Source organism: Ochotona princeps, chromosome 26 (assembly GCF_030435755.1).
Source record: "Ochotona princeps isolate mOchPri1 chromosome 26, mOchPri1.hap1, whole genome shotgun sequence".
NCBI classification, from domain to species: Eukaryota; Metazoa; Chordata; class Mammalia; order Lagomorpha; family Ochotonidae; genus Ochotona; species Ochotona princeps.
In genome coordinates, this window is record NC_080857.1 from 31,644,359 (window position 1) to 31,665,385 (window position 21,027).

The 21,027-nt window shown below is 45.0% G+C and overlaps 1 protein-coding gene and 1 pseudogene across 2 annotated transcripts; one reads left to right on the forward strand and one right to left on the reverse strand.

Annotated features, from left to right (window-relative positions):
- Positions 1–213: 213 nt before the first annotated feature.
- On the reverse strand, positions 214–20,267 carry LOC131478017 (sulfotransferase 1C1). 2 transcript variants are annotated; one of them, XM_058655128.1, is made up of 9 exons: positions 20,194–20,253; positions 19,777–19,829; positions 8,093–8,256; positions 7,207–7,335; positions 6,453–6,550; positions 3,671–3,797; positions 2,719–2,813; positions 1,469–1,649; positions 214–1,281 (listed from the first exon to the last, which is right to left on the reverse strand). In XM_058655128.1, exons 3-9 carry the CDS (start codon positions 8,250–8,252, stop codon positions 1,169–1,171), a joined length of 903 nt encoding a protein of 300 aa, XP_058511111.1. In that variant the 5' UTR covers positions 8,253–8,256; positions 19,777–19,829; positions 20,194–20,253; the 3' UTR covers positions 214–1,168. The 2 variants fall into 2 exon arrangements, with proteins under 2 accessions (XP_058511111.1, XP_058511112.1); XM_058655129.1 differs by lacking the exon at positions 19,777–19,829 and having other exon boundaries at positions 20,194–20,267.
- LOC101533682 (ribonuclease P protein subunit p30-like) lies at positions 8,395–9,594 on the forward strand (annotated as a pseudogene).
- Positions 20,268–21,027: the final 760 nt, after the last annotated feature.

Consider the following 21,027-nt stretch of genomic DNA (forward strand, 5'->3'; position numbering starts at 1 on the left):
CATGTGCTACACTGCCAAATGATTGTCTGTGTCAGTTGGAGTCTAAGTTAAACCTGCTCACTGAACTACGTTCTTCATGTTATCCTCTGCACCTCATATCCTAGTTTCTCCAGGAGTTCAGTAGTCTTCTGAGCTTGCTGGTTAATAAAAAAAAACAAGGTCTAGTATTCTGGCACAACAGGATAAACTACTGTGGTGCCATTAGGAGTGCCGGATTGAATCCCAATTGCTCCACTTTTAACCTGCCTAGCTGCTGATATGCCTGGGCAAGCAGCAAAAGGTGGTGCCTGGTACCTGGGTTCCCTGGAACATGTGGGAGATACATGAAGAACTAGGTCCCAGGCTTTTGTCTGGCCCGACCCTAGTCACTGAAGTCATTTGGAAGGACAATCAGAAGATGGAAGATCTCTCTCTCTCACTCACCTTAATTTTCAAATGAATAAATAAATCTTAAAAAGAATGAAAAGCAATTTTCCTTGGGAATTCTCCCTAGTGTTTGTTCACTCTCATCCTCATTGTAGCTCTTGTTCACCTCCTCTCCTGGTGAAATTCCACTCTTATTTAAAGATGCTTCTCAGATTCTGTTGAGGTTATATGCCAATAAACCCAATATTGCAAGTGAAAAATGCACTCAACACACCTAATGTATTGAGTATCATAGCTTATCCTCACCTACATCTAACATGCCTAAAGTGCTCACATTAATTTAAAGAAAGGCAAAATCTTATAATAAAAGCCCACATTGTAATAAGTAGTGAGTATCTCATGAAATTATTGAATATTAGTCTGAGAGTGAATTGTGTGTGGGTTGGTTTTTTCACCCCATTATAAAGCTAAAAAATTCTAAGTGGGTGATTATTTACTTTTCTCTCTTCATGGATTTTGCCTCTGTAGACTAGAGTATTACAGAAATTAGGTCAACTTCATAAATGTTGGTATAGATGAGTACACTATTACGTGGTAGAGATCTATGTGAAATATCACTAACAATTAAAAATGTTCTACTCTGGACTTGATTACATTTAGATAAAATATCACAGCGGCACAGGATTTTGAGTGCCATCTTGCTGCTCACAATGGAAGTGCGTCCTTATTTAAGTGTCCTGATCCCAACAGTCACATGGTTCAGGTCAAGTCCCGCAGTCCAGGGTGGAGTCCCTGCTGGTGCTCAGATCTCTGTGCGGAAGGTGAGGGTGCTGCCTTCCATCTTCCTCTGGTAATCCTTGTCAAATTCTTCATTTTGAGCCACAGTGAAATAGTTCTTCCAGTCCCCAGGCATCCCTGAAACAAAGCAGAGACTGAGTGACGGCTTCAGGAGCACAGGGAGAAGGAATTACACACCTCCAGCACCCACACCAGAGAGGGGAGGAAGAAGAAAGCATGGGATGTGAAACATTCCTGCAAGTCCCAAGCAGACCCCAAGGCCTTATACCTCCACAGGGCATCTTAGAGCAGAAGCTGTATCTACCTTTCCTCATAAAAGGGGAGATGGAGTGGTCCATGATGCTGGTGGGCAGAGTGGTGTAGTTGGCCATTGGGTTTTGCTTCATAACATCAAAGGAGGTATGGTAGATGATTTTATCCAGAACTTCCTCTGCTATGTCTTTCTCCAAGAACTTCAGTATTTTCTCAATTTCCCTCTTTGGGTCCTGCATGCAGAGTTTCACAAGAATAGTTTTGAGCTTTCCATGAACTATGACTTTGTATGTGGACAGGATGTTTAGGGGTGGTGTGCTGGAGTTAAATAGATTCAACAAATATTTTGCAAGTGATTACTAGTGAGCAGTGGGTGTGTACTGGGTCAGAGGCTGCAGCCACACAAAGCTGAGGGTTACCCACAGGACTTTGCCCCGTTCTTGAGTGCAATGCTAATCATTCAACCAACAGTAGTAACTGACAAGAATGCATAGTTTCCAGTTAGAGGCTTGATAGGAAGTCTGGGGAAGACTAGAGCAGGCTGTGTGAAGGGAGTTAATGTTGGTGAAGTACAGCATAAATCTAATATTTGGACTATAAGAGATGGCATGAAGAATCCATGTAATAAAGGCCAGCAAGAAGTTAAAGACAAGGCACCTCAAGTTGATTTGGACATGTGAATTTTTGCTGTTTGGTTCTTTCTGACCAAAGAGGTACAGAAAGAGAAAGGGGCTTAGTGTTTGATTAGATTTTAAGCACTGTCAGTATTACCCTGGGAGGTAGTTTTGTGATTGTGGACAATATTTCATGCAGAAATGTTTATTAAGTGGAGTAAGTCAAGTGTGGATATTACTCATATACAATGACTTGAAAGGAAGAAATCAGTCCACTATCTCAACGCATGAGATGAATCCTGCTCAAGATTATACAGATTAAATATTTGTTAGCTATGGGAGCTTGGGATATGGAAGGGGCAGGAGCAGTTAAAAATTTTGGCACACTATGTACACTTTACAAATATAGTCACAAAAGTCTCATGAGATAAAAATGATACCAATTTGTTGGTAGAGAAACATAATCCATAAACGTTAAGGTCCAAATGCTATTTACTGAGATAAAATTATTTTGGGGGGGGGGACTTTGAACAGAAACAAAGAAAATTTAGAAGATTGAGAAAGCAATAGGATGCAAGAGAATTGCACTGGATGTCCTAGAGGGAGGGGGCCTTCCCTGAAGGTCCACGCCATGGATGCCTTTCATCTGAGGATGTGGGAAGGTCTGATGGAGACCACAGGGCCTCACCTCCTTCATGTCCTCATAGAAGAGGTAGAGAATGCGGTGCTGGTCTTTTGCATCCCACCATCCCTTCACGTGGTCATACCAGGAGCCCCACAGCACTGAGGAGGGGAAGGAGAGAGATTGGACATCAATGTCCATTTGAAATCTATAAAACGAGTATGAAGGTCTCATGAGAGAGTAGGTTTAATAAACACAAGCAGATGTCAAAGAAACTCAAGCAGGAAACCAGGATTTTAAAAAAAAAGTATTTGTTGATCATCATTTCTTAGGCTGATTTGGAAAAGAAGTCTTTCACCCAAAACTATACTTGAGGGGTCTTTAAAAGTTCTTGGAAAATTCATATTATTAAAAAAAAAAAGCATGAATTTCAAGGTGTCATTGGTTTCAAAACAAATGTATCTTTTAATTCCACTTTCTTAGCAACTTCTGAAGTTCTGTCATAGCTGACAGCTATCTGGGCATGTTTTTTCTCTGTAAGGTAAATGGGTGGAAGACAGCTCTGCTGAGTGGCTTTCGGTGATGTCACCCCACATGCTCCGTCCTCATCCTGCTCAGTGTCCCATGAGCTGACCTGTACAGACTGTGGCAGTGAGCTCCTTGACCTCACATGCCTAGCTGAACTTGGCTAGTAAGAGGTACTGGAGGGACTTATTCTCCTGAAACCCTCCCTGTCAGCTCACTGTGGTTGGCTTCTCTCATCTAAGGCCTCAGCTCCTGTCAAGGGCCTTGCTCCAGGGGGCTAGTGCCTCCCACAATACTGTACTAGCGCTCATCGGTTTCCTCAGACTCTTCCCATAGCCTTGTCCGTATTCATTTGGTAAAGTCTCCCCGAGTGTTCCATCTCCCTCCCTGCAGAGTCTGGATGAATCCAACCATCTACTGGGACACTCCTTTCTGAGGTGATTGGCAAAAGGATGAATGAGAAAACAGGAATCCACAATTTTCTCTCACTTACCTTTCCCAGCTTTGAATGTCTCGACATATTCCTCCCACTTTCCAGGGTCAGGCACCATTTTATTCATCCTTGAGAAGTGGTAGTAGGACACGAGACAGTCCTTGGCATTTCTAGCTACATAAATGATCTGGAGTTGGCCGATAAGGAGAGTAAGAGGAAAACAGAAATGTTATCAACATATACATATATATCTTGGCATAAATAACATACCAATAAATATACATATATTCATTAAATAAAATATAAATAAACAAATAAACAATATTCATTATAAAGGACCAGTTCTTAAAAATGTCTCTTGTGGGCCCGGCGGCGTGGCCTAGCAGCTAAAGTCCTCGCCTTGAACATGCCCCGGGATCCCATATGGGCACTGGTTCTAATCCCGGCAGCTCCACTTCCCATCCAGCTCCCTGCTTGTGGCCTGGGAAGGCAGTCGAGGTCGGCCCCATGCCTTGGGACCCTGCACCCACACGGGAGACCGGAGGAGGTTCCTGGTTCCCGGCATCGGATTGGCGCACCGGCCCGTTGCGGCTCACTTGGGGAGTGAATCATCGGACGAAAGATCTTCCTCTCTGTCTCTCCTCCTCTCTGTATATCTGACTTTGTAATAAATAAAATAAATAAATCTTAAAAAAAATGTCTCTTGTTTGGACTATTTCTCTTAAATAATTAAGCATATATGTGTTTTCTATGATTGAGATGACATATCTTCTGATTTGTCTGGACTTACAGTTATTGCTTATTGCTGTGATCTTAGCATAAACAATTAAAACACCTCTCAGAAGAATCCTGGTTTTTGTACAAATGCCATAATAACCCAATCTATGATATTCTTAGGGGTTAAGGAGTTTACGCCCAGTGTCTTACTCTGTTCAGATTGTTATAACAAAATACCATAGATTGCATAGCTTGTAAACAACTGTATTCACCCCCATTGCTGCTTGGAGGAACAAGTCATAGTGTGATTTTGTTTTCTGCCCTCTTTCTTTCTGCAAAATCTCTATCTAGTACTCTTGAAAGCACCATGGAAACTAAAACATAGATTATAACTACAAGTTCCTATTACTGTACACATGCATTCTGTATAATATTTAATGCCTATGGTGTTGATTTCTGTCTAGGATTGAGCAACTGGAAAATAAGGATGTCCTGGGTTAGACAAGGAACGGATTCAAATGTATTTGTGGCGTGCAGATCAATGTCAAACAAAAGCTCCCAGTCTTCAGCCCATCTGTATCATTTTCCAATGACTACTGAAACAAATTGTCACGGATGTTGTGACTTAAACCATAATTTATTTGAATTTTGGAAAGAACTCATGGAGCCAGTGTTTTGGGATAGCTGGCTAAGCTGCCACCTGGGACACCAGCATCCCAGACCGAATCCTGGCTGCTCCCTTTCCCTTCCAGTGTCCTGCTAATGCTTCTCAGACAGCAATAGAAGACAGCCTCGAAACAGAAGACACCTGCATGGAAGACCTGGATGGAGCTCGGGCTCCTGGCTTCAGCCTGATCCACGCCCCAATAGTACAACCATTTGGGGAATGAAACAGTGGATAGCGGCTCTCTCTCTCGTTTTATGTTTGTTTTTCTTTTCCCGTCACTCTGCTTGCAAAATAAGCAAAATGAATTTTTAAGAAAAAAAGCAGAATATCATTTCACTCTGTCAGCAACCTCAGGCAAGTGATTATCCATTGGAATGTCCACGTGGAGAAACGTGTTGGTCTGGCTCTCACAGGAATTCAGTTGTTTTGCTTGAGTATACTTCACAAATTTGTGACCTGCTATTAGGCTGATACTCCATATTTCATTGAATTTAACACTCCTGATGAGTCAAACATCAAAAAGAAACACTAGCCTTTTCAATCTATTTGTATTTATAGGATTCGAATTAGGAAATGTCACATTTTTTAAAAACGGAAAGTGGAGGAAATAAATAATAGTACTTGGGAACTTTACGAGACTTGTTCGAAGTGTAGGCTCGTTTTCTACACACTGACAAAATCAGATTTCTCATCCCCAAAGGAAGAGGACTCTACTTTGAATACCAAGTAGGCATGAACTCATGAGGTGGCTTGATGGTGACCCTGATGAACATGGCACTTCCGATCTCTGGCAGTGGACAGATGACCTCAGTTACTATGCAATACACTGCTGGATTTTTTTTTTTTTTGCTACATTTCCGGAGCATGGCTCTTGCTTACCAGGTGTGCCCAGCAGTGAAGCTAACGCCAGCCCAACCCCTGAGATGTGGAGCTCATTGATGGCTGGATGGCTCCCATCAGCTTGATGGACACTCACTACAGTCGAGGGTTGCAAGCCTTCTTCCTCGCCCCCGCCTCACAGGCATCAGAGTAGCAGCAGGGTCTAAGGCTTGCCACGCTCCTCTATCTTGCTCCACTTTCCTCCTAACAGAGTTTTCTCAAATAGACCTCTTCATGTCACACCTTGGTCCTTGTTGCTCAAACACCTATACTCTGAGACCAACCTTTTTCAGGAAATACCTGCTTGGTTCACTGGAATCGTTTGAAAATGGCCTGGTTGGCAGCTCGTTAGAATGGTTTTCCTGAAGACATCTAAGGTGTACCCAGACATCGTGTTTCAAAGGAAAAGTAGATCCAGAATGGAGGGTGGGAATGTGGGGTGATGCCATCATGTGTCCCATGCCTTCACTGGTTATTTCTGCTTCAATGTGTTGCTGCTTTTTAACTAGTAAAAGACATTTTTTTTTTTTTTTTGGCCATACTGATCAAAACTGGGTTTGAAGAGCTGGTACGTCCTACCTTTGAATTTTCTTTCCAAAAAGAAGGTGGTAGCATCTGAACAGGCAGGTGGGTCTTCAGAGTTCTGGGAGAAGGCATTTTGTTAGCTAGATCCAGACCTGGGAGATGAGGGCACAGCACTCAAACACTAGTGTATTAGCTACATCAATTTAACATTATTTCTTGCCACATGTCTAGAATTAGACGGACGAAATAACTGGCTCTTTGCCTTAAATGATGGTTTTGCACATCTCTTTCATCCCTAAGGACAAATTGCCTGACCATCCTGGCTCTTTTGGGTTTTCCATATAGGTGGTAGGGGTCAAGCACTTGGATCATCATATATTGCTTTTCCATGTGTATTAACAGGGAGCTGTATGAGAACTGGAGCTGTCAGGATTTGAAGGGGAGCTCTGCTATAAGAAGCTGAGGTCTCAAGCTGTGGTTTAACCCAGTGCAGCACAACTGACCCATGAATGTGGTTCTTAATCACTGAATGCTCTGGGCAACTCAGCCCTGCCATTACCGGGTAATACAGTGACTTTCACACACTTCAGCAACTCTTGGGAATGTGTTGATGCTAACATATCCTAAGTTATAAGAAAGGAAGCGGAAGATGTTTTTCTCCAGTTGTTTTGTTCTAAATCCCCTACAAACTCTCGGCTCCATTTGGAAAGATTCTCTAGAAGGCTGCCTGCAGACATGACTCCCCTTCAGGTAACACTGACCCTGCACAGTGATTACACCCTCCCAGGGTTCAGGGGAGCATACCCACCAGAGTTGAGGGGTGGGGGCAGAGTCCACTCAAGGAAAGGGTGCCTGTCGAAGGTGTTGGCCCGCTGGCATTTCTGTACATCTCCGTCATTCTGGATCATGTCCACGATCTCCTGGGTCCACGTTGTACCTGGAAACATCGGGACCCTCATCAAGCTGAGTCTGTTTCCTTCATTGCACACATGTTCAGTTCAATTTACATTTGTCAAGTGTTGAACAGATTCAGCTCACTTGTCACCTCCGCAAGCCACCCAAGCTAAGGGGTCCCTCCTCCTCTGAGCATGGGTGGGTGCCTTCTCTGGGCACGCTGCTACCTCCTGTTCATGCATTTATTTCTTTGTGACCCTGAGAGCTGGATCAAGGCAGGTCCTTTTCTTCTTCTTAGCCCTATCACAGGACTTTCTGCTGAGGATGTAGCTTGATCAAATAAATGGGATAGATGCAAGGGAAACAAAGAGGAGTTAGCCACTGTGTGTGTTCTAACAAGCTTGCTCGATTTTCTCCATGAGCTCAGGCAGCATATGCTGATTGAGAAGGGAGTGAGACCAAGGAGGGCCAGAATCATAGCTGAAAACAGGAAGTCTGTAGATGGAAACAGGAAGTGGCCGGGTAGCAAGATTTTTTATTAAGAACCTCTGTGCTGTTTCTTAGACTCTGTTCTAAACCACTTCCTAATCCACTAAATCCTTTTGCAATCTGGAATTTTGGTCACGGTTTCTCTCTCTAGGGAGTGGCATGGGATGCAAGGTAAGTAAGTCTGCTTTTTCATTTTTCTGGGGCAGGTCCTGCTGAAGCCCAGTTCTTTCTATTACTCTTAAACTATTCGTTTGTTGCCCCTCTGCTCTGTAACAGCCCGCTGCACCCCGCAGCCAGGCCTCCAGACCTACCTGCCTTTGCATAGGTTGCAATGAGGAGATCATCAGGCTTGGCTTGGAAATTCCAGATTTTGTCCCAATTATCACTTATCATCTTGGTCATCAGGATTCCATTCACTTCTTTGGTCTCTGGCTCCTCCACGTGGAGATTTTGCATGGCGTTCAAGGACATCACTCTGTGGGTTTGACAGGCACCTTGAAGAAAGACATAGCTATGTCATTTCTAATGCTTGGGATCCTTATTTGTTTTTATTTTTTAATACACTTTCAGAGAGCGGGGAGAGTTAAATGATGGAAACCTGCTATTATGTTTAATGTTCATCTATGTAAGAGATGTCAAAACTGTGGAAGCAGCAGCATTCTCAATAGGTCTGTTTCAGCTTGCTTGGGGTGGTACTGAGTCGAGTCTGCTCTGTATAGGCTCTGCTGCCCCGGCAGAGAGCCAGGACCCCTGTACCATCAGGCTCACAGAAGACAGAGTGGAACCAGTGCTCAGGCTGCTTGTATGTAAATGTATGTAAATGCACTGAAATTACTTTGGACCTGGTCAGTTAGGGAGCTGAGAGAACTGGTAGATGCGGTTGGAGGTTTAATTGAGCTCCTGTTTAGGGATCTCTAATGGACAATGTCATCAGAAGGTTTCAGCACAGCAGTCGTTGTGTGAGCGAAATCTCCCCAGAAACCATAGCTTGAGAGTACACCGTGGCGGTGTTTGCAGACTTGGACCTGCGCCTGATTTCGAACCTGAAATCCCTCCAAGGATTTGTGGAAACCTTGGTGAGTGGAAATCACCACTCACCTTTCACTCAGTTGTTGCCATCAATCAAGTTGTTGACTTTAAGGAAGAGAAACAGGCAACGGACAAGCTAATAGATGTCTCTGAACTCTTCACAACATTACCAATTGTATTGGAAAAATCAAGGCCAATTACAATTTTGATAAGAAGAACAATTGTTGTTTCAGATCCATCTCATTGTAATGTTTTGACAGCAACTTCTTCCAGGGTTCGGCTGTGTGATATTGTTGCTGTTTTTCCAAAGACTGGAAAATGGTTTTCATGTGGCTTGCACACGTTTGGATTTGGTCAGCATCACTGTGACAGAAAAACTACCATTTTACTTCGAAAGAACCCCTATTAATATGGCCATTGACCGAGGCCTGGGCTTTGAACTTATTGATAGCCCTGCTATCAAAGACTCCACAATAAGAAGGTACACAATTTCCAATGCACTCAATTTGATGCAGAGTTGCAAAGGAAAGAATGTAATTATATCCAGTGCTGCCGAAAGGCCTCTAGAAATAAGAGGACCATAAGACATAACATACTTGGGGTTGTTATTTTGGACTCTGAAAGTGATGGCAAGGCTGCTGTGTCCACCGACTGCCAAGCAGTGCTTCTCCATGGAGAAACCAGAAAAACTGCTTTTGGAATTATTTTCCAGATGGCACAGCCTGCCCCAAATCTCCGCCTCAGGTGCAATGTCCCTGCCAACGTGTACCTGGTATGCTTGTGAACATAGCCTACTAGTTTGAGGGACGATTGATTCCATAGCAGATCATTTTGTTTCAGTTCTTTGAAATCCTAACATTAAATTTGTCATGTAAATGTTGTGAAGTAAATCAGACTATAACATCACTGGTTCTGTTGTGAGGTTAACAATAGTCTCAGCGCCCTGGCGCAGTAGCCTAGTGGCTAAAGTCCTCACCTTGCACACACCGGGATTTCATATGGGCGCCAGTTCTAATTCCTGTGGCCCTGCTTCCCATCCAGCTCCTTGCTTGTGGCCTGGGGGGCAGGGGCAGTTGAGGATGGCCCAAAGGGGAGACCTGGAAGAGGCTTCGGACTCCTGGCTTCGGGTTGGCGCAACTCCGGCCATTGAGGCCACTTGGGGCATGAATTAATGGACTGAAGGTCTACCTCTCAGTCTCTCCTCCTCTCTGTATATCTGTCTGCTGTATATCTCTGTATATCTAATTTTTTTTAAAGATTTATTTATTTTATCACAAAGCCAGATATACACAGAGGAGGAGAGACAGAGAGGAAGATCTTCCATCCGATGATTCACTCCCCAAGTGAGCCACAACGGGCCGGTGCTGCGCCAATCCGAAGCCGGGAACCTGGAACCTCCTCCGGGTCTCCCACGTCGGTGCAGGGTCCCAATACATTGGGCCGTCCTCGACTGCTTTCCCAGGCCACAAGCAGGGAGCTGGATGGGAAGTGGAGCTACCGGGACCAGAACCGGCGCCCATATGGGATCCCGGCACGTCCAAGGTGAGGACTTTAGCTGCCAGGCCACGCTGCCGGGCCCTGTATATCTAATTTAAAAAAAAAATCGTTAAAAAAAAAAACCAGTCTCAGCAAACGTTCTAGGTCCACATTATACAGATAAGAATTTAGTGTATTTGGGCTATCTAACAGATGAACCTTGCGGTCAAAAATGAATGCATTGAGTAATTTAATACTTAGTCTTGGAAGTTTAATTTGATAGCTACAACGGTTTTGCGAGTTTGCAAATGTTCGAGAATTCAAGAGTTCTATCTATAAGTTTAATTTACTAGATTTTCAGATTTATTTCAGTAGTTAGGATTTTGCCCCCCTATTTAATATTGCTGGACACCTAAAGTAATTAGAAAAGAGAATGACACATTCAGTGTAACACGAAATGTTTGGAGGATGCTGTTACCCAGGCTACAAAGACCTTGTCAAGTGGGAGACATTGATCCGCATTCCTCTCTGAGGTCCAACAAGGAGAGATGGGTGGAAGGATGCTGGGGAGCATCTGGAAACTCCATTTCCACCCTGTGTCTGAACTTTGCTTTCCTTATCTGCAGAATTGGAGGTGAGAGTGTCACTCTAAGTTCCCCACGATTTTATAACTGCATATCTAATGGAATGTTTTCCTTAGCCACAATGAAATAAAACACAGCAAAGTCTTCTGCATTAATAAGAACTTGGCATGCTGAAGCCTCGTCGCTCCAACATAAGCAAAGCAATCACCCAGCAAGTGCAGCTGTGTGTCTGAGGAGCTTGACCTTGGATTTGCCCTTATCCCCGGTGTCTTTGTGTTCTTTCTACAGACCCAGCCCATCACACGCAGCACCGTCCTTCACAGCTGTTTGCCCTCTCTGCTTTTGGCCGTGGTTTCTTCCATTCAGTCAGGCATCTGCTGGCAGCTGCAGGTGCTTGGGGAACACTGGCGTGCTCCTGGGACTCCAGAGGGGCCTGCTGCATGTCGACCCCACTCTCCCTGGGGTCACTCACATTCTCCTGGGACTCCAGAGAGGACTGTAACAGATGGACTGTTATGTGTGGACTTCCATCCCCCTCTTGCATTTTGACATGAGCAGGTTCACTTTTCTTTCTCTGTGTACACTTCATTTCAAAGAAGGGGCTCTGGAATTCCTAAAGCAGATGGTGTTAGGGTCCAAAATCGTCCCACCGTTGGATAGCAAACGACCAGATATGGATGCAATCAGCAAGCAGAGTTTATTGAGCTGGCTAGCCAGGGTCAAGCTCCTCACACGGACACGCAGGACCAGTGGATGGAGCAAGACCCCGAGCCAGGGACAAGCCAGAATCTTATAGGCCCATTTGTCCGTTACAGCAAAGCCTGCGCCCGTGAAAAACACTCCAATCATTTTAAAGCCAATATGAAACACTCCAATCAATTATAGGCAAGACTAAAGTCGAGCGAAATGCCTCAAGCCCCTGTTCATCATGATAAGACAAAAACCACTCTAAGCCAAGGGGTTACAGATGCAAAGCAATAGGTAACATATCTGTGAGATACAGGGCATGGGGCTATTTGTTTTTACCCTTATCAGGGCCACTGACCCTTACATCCTGCGCCTGGGTGTGGGGGACAAGGGGCTCTTGCTCTCACTCTTATCAGGGCCTGTAGGGACCCACTGACCCTTATACCCTTAAGCCTGGGTGTGGGGCCCAAGTTATTTGTAAAAACTCCTTTTTACTTTAAATTCAAGTTGCTTCTGACTTACTCAAACCACTTCTAATATTTAGACCTTTTAACATTTTGGTTGCCTCTAACAATGGGACAATCAGTTTTTGAGGCTGCTGCTCACCCTGTCCATGAGAGAGGAGTAATCTGGTCTTAAAATTGCTATATTTTCCAGGAAAATGTCCTTAAGGTCAGAAGAAATGACCCTTATCAGGAGTCTAGGAGGAGGGACAACTTTGAGGGCACCTGAAAGTAACCTAAGGGCAAAAGAGGAATTTGGGGAAAACTTTCTTTTGGCTTAAGATGACAGGAGTTTCAATGGACTATTATTTAGTAGATGATGGCTCATGTACTGTTAGGGTCCAAAATCATCCCACCCTTAGGCAGCAAAGAACCAGATGTGGATGCAATCAGCAAGCAGAGTTTATTGAGCTGGCTAGCCAGGGTCAAGCTCCTCACACGGACACGCAGGACCGGTAGATGGAGCAAAACCCCGAGACAGGGACAAGCCAGAATCTTATAGGCCCGTTTGTCCGTTACAGCAAAGCCTGCGCCCGTGAAAAACACTCCAATCATTTTAAAGCCAATATGAAACACTCCAATCAATTACAGGCAAGACTAGAGGCCCGCATAAATGCTTCAAGTCCCTAATCACTATGACAAAGCAGAAACACTCTAAGCCAAGGGGTTACAGATGCAAACTAACAGGTAACATATCTATGAAAAACAAGACATGGGACTAATTGCTCTTACTCTCATCCGGGCCTGCAGAGATCCACTGATTGTTACAGCCTAAACCAGGATGTGAGGCCCAAGTTAGTTGAGAAACTTCTCCTTTTCTAAGTCATTAAACTCAAGAGTTATTCAAGCTGCCTCTAACAATACAACTTGGGTCCCTCCCACCCATGTTGGAGACTTGACTGAGTTCCTGGTTCCCAGGCATCTGCAGAGCGAATCAGCAGATGAGATTTCTATATCTCTTTCTCCCTTAGAAATTAATTTTCCAAAAATTCTAAAAAAAGGAAATGCACTGTGTGCATCACTCAGGCCCACTGCACCTGTTTTTCTGAGGCATCCGTGATTGCGACTCAGGAAAGTAAATGGATTACCAACAGCTGAAAGGATGATTGCACTAGGCCTGGAGAGACACAGACCCGGCAGAAGTGGCTCAGAGCCGCAAAGTTCACAGAGACCAGTGGAATTAACCTTGGCAGGTGTTGCTTCCATAGTCTGTTGATGCTATTTCCTGCTGCCAAATGGAAGACATGTTTGAAGTACTTTTAGAAAGTGTTCTAGGTTGGAACAGAAGTGTGAGACATTAAAAAAAATAGCATAGGGCCCAGCGGCGTGGCCTAGCGGCTAAAGTCCTCACCTTGAACGCGCCCCAGGATCCCATATGGGTGCCGGTTCTAATCCCAGCAGCTCCACTTCCCATCCAGCTCCCTGCTTGTGGCCTGGGAAAGCAGTCGAGGACGGCCCAATGTATTGGGACCCTGCACCCACTCGCGTGGGAGACCCAGAAGAGGTTCCTGGTTCCCGGCATCGGATCGGCGCGCACTGGCCTGTTGCGGCTCACTTGGGGAGTGAATCATCAGATGGAAGATCTTCCTCTCTGTCTCTCCTCCTGTCTGTATATCCGGCTTTCCAATAATAATAAATCTTTTTTTTTAAAAAAAGCATAATTTCCAAGTGTGAAGATTGTATTCTAGCACCTTTCCAAAGGAAGCCCTGAGGAGAGAATTTGGTTCCTAAAGACATTCCTTTCAACTGTCCCTCACCCCTACCCAGATTTTGTCCCACACTAGACTTCCACATCCTGAACAACCTCATAGCAGCTACAACCCCAGCTTTGTGTATCTATGCTGTGTACCTGTACCTGAATTGTCAATTTTCAGGTCACTTCCAGACACTCTATAAAAGTATCTTCTTTGAGTTTTATGCCTTTAATACACGGTTAATGTCCTGTTGTATCTTTGTTTTCATAGTAGTTACAATGTCCTTGAAGAAAAGATTAAGTCATTTGCTAAATCATCCATTTGTCCTAAATTGAATCAGTGTATGGGATCCTTTATTTTTTAGAATGTAGCACCAAGAATAGAGAGAGTGTACCCTACAAACTAGGAGCATGTGTTCAGATTATATGTCTATGTCCTTAGCCATCGTCCACACTTCTTCAGAGCATTTTATGAATAGAAGTAGACAAAATCCTTGTGACAGGGATGGTGACTTCTAGGTGTTACCAATGTAACTTGTGCAAGCAATCCTGCTACTCACTGCCACATTGGGTGAGGGAGGAATGTGGTGCAAGGGACTGGCACAGAAAACGAGCATGCCCTCAGGTGATGTGCTTCACATTGGCCCCATTCACTGATTCCCCTGTAATCCCACACCACTGCACAGAATGGGGTGGCAGGTGCAATGATGACCCCTGAAGGTGTACAGATGCTAATCTTGGCTATGTCAGCTTTTTGGTATCAGGGGCTTTGCAGATATAATTAAGCTAAAGATTTAGGAATGAGGAGATCAGCGTGAGCTATGTGACGGGCTCAAGATAATCACAAGGTTCTCCCAAGAAGAAGTATATCACAGTCAGAGAAGGAGCTGTGAAGAGGGAAGTACAGGTGGGGGAGAGAGAGAGAGAGAGATTAAAACAAGCTGCATTATTAGCCCTAAATGGGAGAAGAAGCCACAGGCAAAGAATGTAGGTGGCCTCTGGGAAAGGCACAAAAATGACTTCTTTCGTGGGACCTACAGAAGGAAAACAGATTCAGCAATGTCCTGATTTTAGGACATGTTCTCTTTACAACTGTTATATAGTACAATGTGTTGTTCAGAGTCACAACTCTTGTGGTTATTTGCTATAATAGCTATGGGAAACTGACACCAACAGGGAACCCATGAAGAAAACCCAAATCCCAGGGCTCACACTAGGGAAACAGGCCAGGTGCAAAGTTGAACAGGGCTTGGCAGGATCCGAGGGGTGGCGGGGAGGTGGGGGCAGGATGGGGGGGAGCAAAATCTTCTGTAAACCCACAGAAGATTTGCAGTGCAGTGATTTCATAGAGCTTTTGTGGAGGGAGGCAGCTTTGAGCAACCCTCCTCCCTCAAAAGCTCTGACAGTATTTTCAATAAACCTTCCCTTATCTGCATCAACAGAGGACTGTTGGGTAAGGAACTGCATGGAAAGTCACGAAGAACTGTGGAACCCCCCCCCCCCAAGTATCTGGGATACTCCCAAAGGTTAAGGAGCAGGATGCAGGGGAAGCCAGAGGGATGCCACACAGACTGGACCTGCCAAGGTCAGACTCTCATCCTTGTGGTGAACAATCCACCATCGGTATTACGGAGATGGATTCGTTTGTCCTCAGCAAGGCCTTTAGTGTGTTCGTTAGGCAGATGCATATCCTTGTTCAAGGGGAAACCTTATAGCAGATGGCCTCTATGTAGCCATGGCCATTTAGATTCTGGTGCCAGAGAGTCCAAAAGCTGACCAGCCATTTCCCTCCTTACCAGACTTGCTATCTCCTGTGGCTGTCAGAATGAGAGCCCTGCCATTGCCTGGGGGAGCTAGCACTTGTTGTCAGTTCAACGGTACTTTGAAAAGTTCATGGACAATTGAATTAAAAGAAGTTCATTTTGCTGCAAAGATCTTGAGACCCTGGCATATGTGAGATCTTAAAAAAAAAAAATTATGAACTTACCTATTTTGGATTTCAAAAATATTTCGCAACAAAGCAATTTTTTTTTTTTTTACTCCATTTTTCCCATGAACTTTCTTAAGTTGTTTTCATCTTTTCACAAAGTCATTCTGGAGCTGTTAGTGTGCTGAAAAAATATACTACTCTACACTCACATTCTTTTTGTTATATGCATGGCTATGTTTTAAGATAAAAGCACAAATGGCTGTATAATCACACTCCATGACCTGATGTGCCAGAAGTTCTTAGTATGCTCTTTGCTTTTTCTGAGTATGCCCACTGAGTAGGGTTTTGTACTGGGGGTAGTGGGGTCTAATTCCTATCCAGGCCCTTGCCTTCTGCATACAGAAGCACAGCACAGGCATGGATATGGCGTTTGTTCAAAAGGTGAGAAAGTATATATTTATGTGGGCATAATTAAGAAGTGGAGTAGTTAAGCATGGGTGGGAACAGAAGAGCAAGAGGATGCCATTCGGTACCTCCCGTAGAGATAATGAGGTCTCCTGGGAGTATCATCAACCTACACATAACTCCACTTGGGAGCTTGATACACATAATTGCTTGGAGAATTTTTCCCCAAGTTCTGGATGACAGAAAACATCCTGGGATAGAGGGTGTTCTAATAGACTAGTAGATTAGGAATTACCTGTGGTGTGGTCTCATGGTTTATGACATGCAGCTCAGCTAACTTTCTTATTCCATGTCAATTTTAATTTTTTTATATCAGTTTTAATTTTGGGCAACGAGTACATATTCAGGTGGGAGCTTATCCCTCCGGAGAGGTTTTGGATAGACCCTGGTCACGTGGATCAGGGCATTATTTTTTTTTTTTTTTTTTTTTTTAAAGATTTATTCATTTTATTACAGCCAGATATACACAGAGGAGGAGAGACAGAGAGGAAGATCTTCCGTCCGATGATTCACTCCCCAAGTGAGCCGCAACGGGCCGATGCGCGCCGATCCGATGCCAGGAACCTGGAACCTCTTCCGGGTCTCCCACGCGGGTGCAGTGTCCCAAAGCATTGGGCCGTCCTCAACTGCTTTCCCAGGCCACAAGCAGGGAGCTGGATGGGAAGTGGAGCTGCCGGGATTAGAACCGGCGCTCATATGGGATCCCGGGGCTTTCAAGGCGAGGACTTAAGCCGCTAGACCACGCCGCCGGGCCCAGGATCAGGGCATTATTAAGTTGTTTCATTTTGACGTTAATTTATTGCCTCAGTTGCTGGGCCAAGCAAGCTGTGTGCTTGGATCTGTCCCACCTTCCAGGCTTAGTGCCTGGGAAGGAAGCTGTGTTTCTCCGAGCAGTACCCCACCCACCTGCTGGGCCACTGCCTGAGTGGGGTTGCATTTCTCCAGAGTCCTCCGAGAATGTTTGTGGATAGTGCCTTTCAGGTCCAAGTTTCCTCATTGCCAGGGCCTGTGCACTTATTTCCTGACCTTCCCATGATGCGGATTAAGTGGATTAAATGGGGGACGTGAGACACCTCCCCCACCTGCATTGACAGGCGGTTCCTAGTGGCTGTCCCCAGGCAGTCCCTTCTTTCTAAGCCCCCTCCGTGCCCTTTGCTCGCCTCATGCTTGGCTCCCTATTAAAAAAAACAAAAACCCCAAAAAAACAAAGAAATACTTTGTTGATTGTTTCTTGGATTTCACGGTGTTTATCTTGGGAGGATTTTCAAATAACCTTGTCTTTTGATATCAAGATTATTAAATTCCTTAATCTGTTATTTTTTGCCTTGAATAGAAAACTTACTTCTTTTGTAAGTTGGCAGAAAGTACCTCCCTGAATACTTTCAGTTCTTACACCAAGTCCAAACAAGCCAACACACAAAAGCATTTACCTGAAACAACAACTTTCTTAAAGTGAAAGATAACCTAAGCTGTAAGATCAGTGACAATTTCAGTGACTTCAAAGGTTGGAAAACCAGGACATCGAAGCAAGCTTTGGGAGTCTCTGAGTCAAACGGTTATACTTTTCACCACATGAACCACATCTGCACAGCTCAGGACCTCCAGCTGGGTTGACACCAGCACGGGGGAGGCACTCGATTTCTGTTAACAGTGAGTGACTTTAAACTTGCTGTTCCACCCCTCCAGCCAAAAGGACTCAGCCCAGCTCTAACACTTTCACATGATCCCTACTAATGAGACGGCGTGCAGTCAGGTAATAGCACCCCACACCAGTGGGCAGACAGGACTTCATTTTGGTTCCTTGACTACATTTCAACCATAGCTAACCACAGCTACCTGCTTCTGTAGACATGCTTGCCAGCTGATTGGCTTAAAGTGTGGTCTGAACTTCAGTCAATTGGACACTCCGTGTTGTATGCCATTTAGCTGTTTGGATGGTCTGTACCATCTAAGGTAACTGGATGATTTGTGTTGCCTGCCAACTAGAATGTGGTCTGCTGACTCTATGGATCCCTGTCTGTTGGATGCCAATGGGAACTTAAACATGGTAGAGGCAACCAAAATGTTAAAAGGCCTAATTACCAGAAGTAGTTTGAATAAGCCAGAAGCAGCTTAATGTAAAATGAGAAGTTTCATAATAACAGGCTAATTTGGTCCCTTCACCCAGGCTTAAGGCTGCAAAGATCAGTGGGTCTCTGCAGTCCCTAATAAGAGTAAGAGCAAGTAGCCCTTGCCCCCCCTACACCCAGGCTCATGGTATAAGGGTCAGTGGGTCTTTTGCAGGCACTGATAAGACTAAGAGCAAGAGCTCCTTGCCCCCACACCCAGGCGCAGGATGTAAGGGTCAGTGGCCCTGATAAGGGTAAAAATAAATAGCTCCATGCCCTGTATCTCACAGATATGTTACCTATTGCTTTGCATCTGTAACCCCTTAGCTTAGAGTGGTTTTTGTCTTGTCATGATGAATAGGGACTTGAGGCATTTTGCGGGCCTCTAGTCTTGCCTGTAATTGATTGGAGTGTTTCATATTTGCTTTAAGCTGATTGGAGTGTTTTTTGCGGGCGCAGGTTTTGCTGTAATGGCCAAACGTGTCTATAAGAACCTGGCTTGCCCCTGGCCCGGGGTCTTGCTTCATCCACCGGTCCTGCATGTCTGTGTGAGGAGCTTGACCCTGGCTAGCCAGCTCAATAAACTCTGCTTGCTGATTGCATCCACGTCTGGTTCTTTGCTATCCAACGGTGGGACGATTTTGGAACCTAACAAAAAACACCTGTGTTTGGCCGTGGTTTCTCAAATATAGTGAGAGCTGCTGTCGCCAAGTGCGCCTAATAAAGACTGCTGCTTACAGCCCACAGTTGTGTCTGCTGTGACCTCTTTGGCTCTCTGTAATACTGTTACTTGCAGACACCGTTCTGGTCTGCAGACTTCTCCATGAGAAAATGAAATTGATACATGGCCAGTTCTCCCATGTACCCTTGAATTGCTCCCCAGTTCATTGGCTAACGGTGTCCTCATGCACTTATGCCAGGCTCTAAGGCGGGGTGAGGAGCTCAGAGGCCAACACCAGTGCAGTGGTCTACAGGATGGTCTCAAGAGGGCTCCTGGCACATAAGCACCAGTGTGCTCACTACCAATGCCCACAGGAGTGGGGGTGGAGGAGGACAGCTCAGGTCTGTGGTGCTCATTCCAGTGGAGCCTACAGAGAGTGAAAGAGCAGTGGACAGTCCTCTAACCGGTGTGTGCCCAGCATCCGGGTTCATGCCTAAGAGTCTTTAGCACCCGAGAGAGCTTTCAGTAGCACATTGACTCCAGGATGCAGGGTGAAGCTTTCAGAGCGCTTTGGAGATCCAGCTATTTCTAGAAGAGCCTCCTGTCTCTCCTATGGTACTGTCATGTCCTGAGAAGGCAGGCTCTGAGGTGCCTGGGACCCATTACACTACCACACCCTGGGAGAGATTTTCAGAAGCTGCCTGGGGATCCAGGCTGTCAGATGCAAGTCTGTAATTGTGCAGGTTTGAGCCTTTCTGAGGAAGATGAGCTAAGAAGAGGGAATCCTTTCTACCCCCGAAGGACCGGTGAGTGGTTGGTGAGCTCTCCACTCCTCCCATCCTTTGCAATTTTACCTTACCTGGAACCTCAGAATCTTGCCAGCTTGCACTTCATTTCTTTCAAAATCACTTTCTGTGAACAGGCTGTGAAAGCTATTTCAGCAACGACACTGTCAGCCAAAGAATTGGACTGGCTCCACTAGGAGATCCCAGCCCTTGGGTTCAGACACATGGGTAGACACATGGAAATTAAGCCAGTGTGTCTCATATCTGTAGCATGGGAAGGACCATGGCAAATTCAAGTTCTTTCTTGCAGAGAGAGTCACCCCTCAGCAAATAATAAAGCACCCTGGGACCAAGAGGTAGAGACATGATTTTCTCTTTTTCCTATATCTGTGCTGGAGAAATTGGTCACTCTTCTCTTTATGCCCCTGCTGTTTGCCCTCATGGAAGGAAGTGGAACTGGAAACCGGGTGGGGTCCTCCAGCCATACTCACAAAAGTCCAGGGGAGGTGTTTCTCAGGATCTGGGCTGTTCAGCTTTGGTGGCTGTTTCCTTAGACGTTCCCTTGGCAGTATCCTGGAGTTGTGCAGCCTGGGAGTGAGTCTCCTGCAGAGGAAACCTGCAGGGCATTGCTTGTACACATCCTGTTTCTTCCCTCCCTATAAAGGTCCCGCCTGAGGTGGGTTAGGGATCAGGCTACAGCTAAGCACCTCACAATTGATGGAGGTGGAGGAGGAAGGAGCCAATGAAAGCCCAGGTGGTGAATTCCATTGATCTTCCTGATGGCTCAGTTGGACTCTGGCCCACACCACCCTCTCATGGCTGCCTGTTTCCCAGCACTGGTGAATCATTACGGAATCACAAGGAAGAGTTATTGTGTTGCAGGTATAGTGTCGCTTCTCCCTCTACTTGCAGTACGTATCAGTAAATGATCAAATAACTCTCAATGAATCCAGACGTGTCTTCACAATCCTTCTTACACCTGTTCTCCAAGAGTCCTTTCCTTTTTTATTCTTTTTCTAATTCATTTATTTTATACATAAAACCCATGTGTAGTCCCAGGTTTATACTGACACATGACCTGATAGAATAAAAGCCAGAGATTAAAAACACAATGGAATTCTGCTTTGTGCTTATTTACATTTCCATTTTCCGTTAATGGACAGTTACAAACGATTGGGTTTGCTTACTTTATTTAATTCACTGGGTGACTTGTAATTTTATTATTATAAAATGTCTTTGAGGACACACTGCATTGTTATCTTGCACATTTGTTGAAGTCACTGCTTTCATTTCCTAAAGTTGCACCAATATTTATCTTGTGTTAT